Source organism: Sinocyclocheilus anshuiensis, unplaced genomic scaffold (genome assembly GCF_001515605.1).
Source record: "Sinocyclocheilus anshuiensis isolate Anshui unplaced genomic scaffold, SAMN03320099.WGS_v1.1 scaffold3553, whole genome shotgun sequence".
In the NCBI taxonomy this organism is placed as follows: Eukaryota; Metazoa; Chordata; class Actinopteri; order Cypriniformes; family Cyprinidae; genus Sinocyclocheilus; species Sinocyclocheilus anshuiensis.
In genome coordinates this window covers 16,906-23,827 of record NW_015556005.1, presented here as the reverse complement: position 1 = coordinate 23,827, position 6,922 = coordinate 16,906, and the positions used below count along the sequence as shown (strand labels likewise).

The 6,922-nt window shown below is 38.7% G+C and overlaps 1 protein-coding gene across 3 annotated transcripts in view; it reads left to right on the top strand.

Annotated features, from left to right (window-relative positions):
• The window catches only part of LOC107676134 (nucleolar protein 11-like), a 56,108-nt gene extending 54,804 nt beyond the window's left edge, over positions 1-1,304 (top strand). For all 3 annotated transcript variants that reach the window (XM_016470656.1, XM_016470655.1, XM_016470654.1), the window contains 3 exons: positions 694-786; positions 888-995; positions 1,096-1,304. In XM_016470656.1, the coding sequence (XP_016326142.1) occupies positions 694-786; positions 888-995; positions 1,096-1,209 (315 nt within the window). In that variant the 3' untranslated portion in view covers positions 1,210-1,304. The remainder of the gene's footprint in view (positions 1-693; positions 787-887; positions 996-1,095) is intronic.
• Positions 1,305-6,922: the final 5,618 nt, after the last annotated feature.

Below are 6,922 nucleotides of genomic sequence, written 5' to 3'. Positions count from 1 at the left end.
AGCATCCACTTGGATGATGCGACGGCAGCCACAGGACAGCAGCGCCAGTGCGCTCACCACCCACCAGCTACAGGTGGAGAGGAGAGAAAGTCATAGAGCCAATCAAGTGGTTGGGGATTATTAGGAGGCCATGATTGACAAAGGCCAGAGGGGGCAATTTGGCCAGGACACCAGTGTTACACCCCTACTCTTTACGAGAAGTGCCATGGGATTTTTAATGACCACTGAGAGTCAGGACCTCGGTTTATAAATAACATTAATATTAATGTTAATAAATGTTTTCGTCGACTAAAACTAGACGAAAATAGTCATGGATAATTCTGGCTAAAACCAGACTAACATGCTCAGACTTTTAGTTGACTAAAACTTGACTAGACTAAAAAGAGTATGAACGTGACTAAAACGAATAAAAACTAAAATGACAGCTTCACACAAAGACTAGACTAAAACTAAAATTAAAACAGGCCGCCAAAAACAACACTACCAATAACGCAGAATAGTATACGCAGAATATTGGATTTGGATCGGTCTCGTCTGACCGGATCGATGCATCCCTAGTATACAGTGTCCTATTATTTAGTCCCCCAAATTGTGGTACAGAGGTAGTTGCCTTACTAACTTTGTTTGTTAACAGGACCAATGGGAAGAATATAATCTTTGATGATATGTTCTCTCAATTCATATTTTTTTAAGGTCTTTTTACAGTATCTGAGGTTTCTTTATTTTAAATATTCTCATGATGCCCACAAACAAATCCGAGCTTTACGGACCCCAAGTATTTCTCAGGTCTGTCACCAAACTGTGAATATTATTTTAAACATTAACTATTGTTCGCATTGCATATTGTTCATCTAAGGTTGGTGTTTTTTTTTGTTTTTTTTTTAAAGATTATAGACTGGGTTTGCTTACTACTAGATGCTCATTTCACCGTCTTGGCTGTGGCACCAGAAGCCAAAAGATTGGTCTTTGATCTTCACAAGTTCGTGAGATCACAAGTAGGGCATGTTCCTTATTGTTGATGGAAAATTACAATTCTGTGCTTTTTATTTTATAAAGCTGAAATTACAATGAAAAATTTCTTGCAACCCTTTTCAGGTAAAACTGTATGCTGAACTGGGCAAAATTGAGGGAAGTCTTCAAGTGCTTAAAAATTCCAAACAGTCTGAAGATTTTGGCATGTATGCGATACAAGTAATTGAGCTCTTTTAGATTACTTGCACAGATTATTTTTAATAAAATGTGCCCTATTTTCTGCCTGTTATGAAATGTATTATGAAATTACTGAAATAAAGCTTTGCAGTATATCATGCACAATGTGTTTTATTCATGTCTTTAGGGCTGCAACAAACGATTATTTTGATAATTATTTTTGACTAATCATAGTAAATTATAATTATTTGACTAATCATAGATTATTTCACTGATTAAATCTGCAGTCCGTAACTTTTTTTGGTTAAAAATTATCCAAAATCTATTTTTGAGCAAGTACATAACCAGCCAGTGTTCAAAACTATCGCCTTTAGCTCGATTCACAACAGTAAGCTTGTAATAAGGTTTTCTAATTTGAGTGATTTTCGCGGGAAATTCGAGCTTGGCGCTGCGTCATTACGTCATATCTGTAAACATGAAGTTGTCCCGGCTAGTATGCTATATCGCAGCGGTTCTCAATTCCAGTCCTCGCGTACCCCCGCTCTGCACATTTTGTATGTTTCTCTTATTGCTTCAGACGTTTGTTATATTTGACTGTAAGTGCCCTGCAAAGTGGACATTACCGGATATTCCGCCATGATTCCAGTTTGAAGGGAGCATATGTTCCATACAAAGGGCGAGCAAGAATTTAAATTGTATTTATTTACAGAGGTATATTATATCCCACTTCACGCTTCTCTAGTAAGTTTTTGTATGTGTGTGAAGACGCTGCAGGCAACGCAAATCTGTAAATGAATATTCCGAAGTGAAGTAAACTTCAACGGATTTCCCCTGCTCAGGGAGTAGGGAGCAATGGACACTGTGTAGGGACCATGTCAATCGGAACACAGTTCATGCATGGAGCTCACTTCTAACGAGATGATGATCTGAATCAGGTGTGTTAACAAAGAGAGACATGCAAAAATGCAGAGCGGGGGAACGCGAGGACTGGAATTGAGAACCGCTGCTATATCGCATGTGAGGAATGCTGCAGGTGAGAGAATGCTGCATTCGAAACTGCATACTCAATGAGTAGGTACTTCATTTCAGTAAGTATGTACTTAACGAGTTCTAAAAGAGTACGTACTCTACAGCCAAATCTCGTTGAGTATGAATGCGATCCATACATCATCCGCCATGTTGACGTTATCATGTGACTTAAGAAGTTACAAGCGCAGCAACTTAGAGGTCATATGATGCAATTTCAAATTTTCCTTTCTCTATGGAGTGTTACAAGCTGTTCGTGCATAGATAAGATCCCTAAAGTTGCGAAGACTAAAGTCTCAAACCCAAAGAGATATTCTTTATAAAAGTTAAGACTTGTCCATGCCCTCCTAAAACGCCTCGTTTAAACACGCCCCCACATGTCTATGTCACTGTGTGGGAACATTTGCATAACACCGCCCAAATGTTCACGCAAAGAAAGAAGGTAGAAATCAGTGGTTAAGTTGTATTTACAACACTGTTCCAGGACAGTTCAACCCAAATATTCAGATGTGTGCAGCGCATTTTATGGAGGACTGTTTCCTGAACCTGCAGAGTAGCCTACAATGCGTCTGTGCACAATGGCTGTTTCTATAAAGTGGGGCAGTTCCAACTTTGCAAGGACAGTCTGGCACTTCTGACTCACAGCCTCTAAGTAAGTTTTTCATATTTAAAGAGTTTGCCGCTACACTGCTCAAAACTCGCGTTTGAATCGTACAGTGTAGCACTTGTTGTTTGTTGTTTCTCCAATCACAAATGCAGACATGGTTTTATGTTTACGCGGCGCGAAACGCAACGCGTAAAAAGACTGTATAAGTCATTATAATCAGTAATTATATCCCCACTGGATGCAACAAATGCCTCGTTTGTAATGGGTTTTATTGGGACACAGAATCACAGTATGGTAAGGGGCGTAACATTTCCATCACGCTTGAGGTATTCCGCCAATCACAGCGCACTGGGTAGCAGGCCAATCAGCGTACACCTCGCTTTTCAGAACGATGAGCTTTGTAAAAATCGCCACGTTTCAGGAAGGCGGGGCATAGAGGAGCAACAATAATGTACATTATGTGGAAAATAATGTTTTTTGAACCTTAAACCGCATAAACACGTTGCATTACACCAAATACACAACATAATATTCTTTTTAGCAAAGTCATATGACCCCTTTAAAAGATACGAGCGACAGGTTTAATACCTCTATCTGTAAATATTTTTGTTGATGAAATTTGCCAATTTTGTGGTCTTGTTGGAGAAACAGCTGCATTTTTATTGCGATTGCAGTATAACCAATACATTTTGAGTTTAAGTTTTTATATTAAAAGATATTTACCCTTCTAATTTTGCCTTTTTTTCTGTGTATATATTCTCATACAATGATGTACGCAAACCCATTGTATTTGTTTTCTATTATGATTGTTCATTGTTAAAGATACAACCATATTTCCCTGAGCTTGTAAGTAATTAAGTTCTGCAGTAATAATAATAAAAAGAAGATAAGAGAGGTGCACTAACACCTCATAGCATCAGTAACTCCACAACCCTACCTAGTAGTTTTCTGCAGCGTTTGCAATGTCTGCACAAAGGAGACGGGCAGCTGCTTGAAGATCTCTCCTTTGGAGAAGACTGCTGATATACTCAAAAAAAGGTAAGTATTACTACTTAAAAAATAAGATTACCCCAAAATGCATTGCTAGCCCACCCCAACACTTACAATAATGATAAATGCGGACCAAAAATGTATTAAATATATAATTTTAGTAAAACAAGCAAAATGCAATTTGTTTTGTCATATGCCATGGCTATGCATGAACACACTAGACAAATGCAGCCAAAGTGAATACATCTCAATTTTCAGTCAAGTAATTATTGCACAAGTTAATGAAACAATTATATTTTATTTACTGACAACAACAGGAAACACGAATATGAGTAAAAGAATGAAAAGTAACCATGAAAATCAACAACAAAGTTGACAACATATGAAACAAAGCTTTATTCAGACTTTTCTAACTGATGTATTTACAGGCAGTGAACCCACATCTTACTGCCATCTCTACACAGCTGTGCCAGTTCTGCAGCTTTATTCTGATGAAGCAGCTGACCACCGTGTCCACCTTCACCTGTCTGCTGTCCATCATGTCCCTCATTGCTGCAGTCAGACTGGAATCTGATCATGGATGGGAAAGGGACATCGAGGCTGTCCTTGCCTGAGTGCACAGAGAGGATGAGGAAGATCATGATGACGCCCCCCTGAACCACACAATCTTGAACATGTGCAGGACAATGATTGCTGCTGTGTCTGCTCCAAACATCTGCGTGCCTGCTCTCCATGAGCACGACTACCTGTAAAACATTTACACAGAGTAAAACGTTTTACATCTCATGCTGTCAGCATTCCATTTCTTGACAAATTTCATTTCATATGTTTACAATTACATGCTAATTTTTGATATAGCTTCATTATTTTTGTGGTGTAGTGGGCTAAAGCACTGAGCTGGCAAGCAGAAGGTTACTGGTTCAATCTCTGCAGTCGTCACCACTGGTTGTGTCCTAGAGCAAGGCTCTTTTCTCCAGGTTGCTGCAGGGGTTTGGGGTCCCTGTAATAAGAGCACTGTAAGTCATTGGATAAAAGTGTCTGCCAAATGCATAAATTTGATTTTTGTAAATCCCTTTTTGTGTCTTGGGCACAGACGCTTAAATTCAGTCATTATTTACTTGCCTCAACGCTGTTCAATCCTTGTGCTGCTGTGGACATCATCCTCACTGCACACAGCAGTCTGCAGACATTTCAGATACTGCAAAAATGCACAAACAATACAGAATCAGTCATTTTAACAGCACAATGTCATTTCATTTCTGTATTAGAAGTAAAAAAAAAAAAAGATCTTTGTTTTTGTTTCAGGTTTTCTCTTTTTTCCACGTCACCTTTCCTTGCAGGAAAACGTTTTACATCTCATGCTGTCAGCATTCCATTTCTTGACAAATTTCATTTCATATGTTTACAATTACATGCTAATTTTTGATATAGCTTCATTATTTTTGTGGTGTAGTGGGCTAAAGCACTGAGCTGGCAAGCAGAAGGTTACTGGTTCAATCTCTGCAGTCGTCACCACTGGTTGTGTCCTAGAGCAAGGCTCTTTTCTCCAGGTTGCTGCAGGGGTTTGGGGTCCCTGTAATAAGAGCACTGTAAGTCATTGGATAAAAGTGTCTGCCAAATGCATAAATTTGATTTTTGTAAATCCCTTTTTGTGTCTTGGGCACAGACGCTCAATAAAGCTGCTTATTTCAAGTTTATTTCTTCAAGGTACTATAATATAAATGCATACATATATTTTATACAATTTCTATTTGGGGGGTTTAAAGGGTTAGTTCAGCCAAACATAAATTCAGTCATTTGCTTGCCTCAACGCTGTTCAATCCTTGTGCTGCTGTGGACATCATCCTCACTGCACACAGCAGTCTGCAGACATTTCAGATACTGCAAAAATGCACAAACAATACAGAATCAGTCATTTTAACAGCACAATGTCATTTCATTTCTGTATTAGAAGTAAAAAAAAAAAAAGATCTTTGTTTTTGTTTCAGGTTTTCTCTTTTTTCCACGTCACCTTTCCTTGCAGGTCCTGCTCCACCACAAAAGCTCTGCAGCAAATGCACAGGAATCAAGAATAAGAAAAGTGCTCTAATAACAATAATTAAAATAAAATACAACTTAAGATTTAAAAGATGTTTAATTCATTTATGTAGTGTACTCACTCAAAGCCTTTGATGGCAGCATCAGTCACTCTGCACCTGATAAACACACCTGTCTCTCATTTGTCCCTGTAACATCCAGACAAGTCAAGTTACCTCTGTGATTTATCTGCTCAATACATGTTGAGGTAGTTGCTAATTTGCCAACACAAATGTTCCTCAATTTATCAACAGTACTAATAAACAAATAAAACAGATAACTTATGTTTAGTTACTCTGTAGGTTTATTTATTTACATTACATTCAACTAATGTAAGCAGTGTTGACAACAGTGAATTCTACTACTAGTGCACATACATCACTCCGATGTCTATTTCATGTCTATTAGGTGTGCCCATCTGTAATTCTTTTCGAACATTTTCCTGACATATTAAATAGACATTTAGTAATCATCTTTAAGATGTATATGGTTTATGTAAATTCACTTTGGAGACGTAGGCCTATGAGCTCCCATTTTCGCTATAACATCATAAAACGTGTTTTTACAGAAAAATCACAAATATACTATACTGTCTAGCATCTTACACCTTCAGCAATTCAGTTAACTCTACAGTAGTTCAACAAATGCGATTTTAACTAGAGCCCGACCGATATATCGTTTTGCCGATATTATCGACCGATATGAGCCTGTCGCCGATATATCGGTATCGGCGAATATGCCGCCGATATGAACATTTTTTTTATAGAACACAATGCAGATAAAATGCTTGAAATGGTGTAATTACTTAGTTTGTCCAGCAGAGCGCGCTCTATTGTTTGCTACTGGCGACCTGGATGAAACGCTTTAAAGCTGAAGTCTATGGAGAACCATTGAAAATTTGAACGGCCATATCTCCGTAACGGCGCAGCGAATCCGCACCAAATTCGGGGGATCCCTTCAGCTCGAGGAACCCTCTCGAACGCGAATCGAGTGTATGTCTAGAGGCCCGCTTTCGAATGAGACCACCCCCGCGTCGATAGCCCCCGGGGTTCGGGAGTTACGGGTGGTTAAATT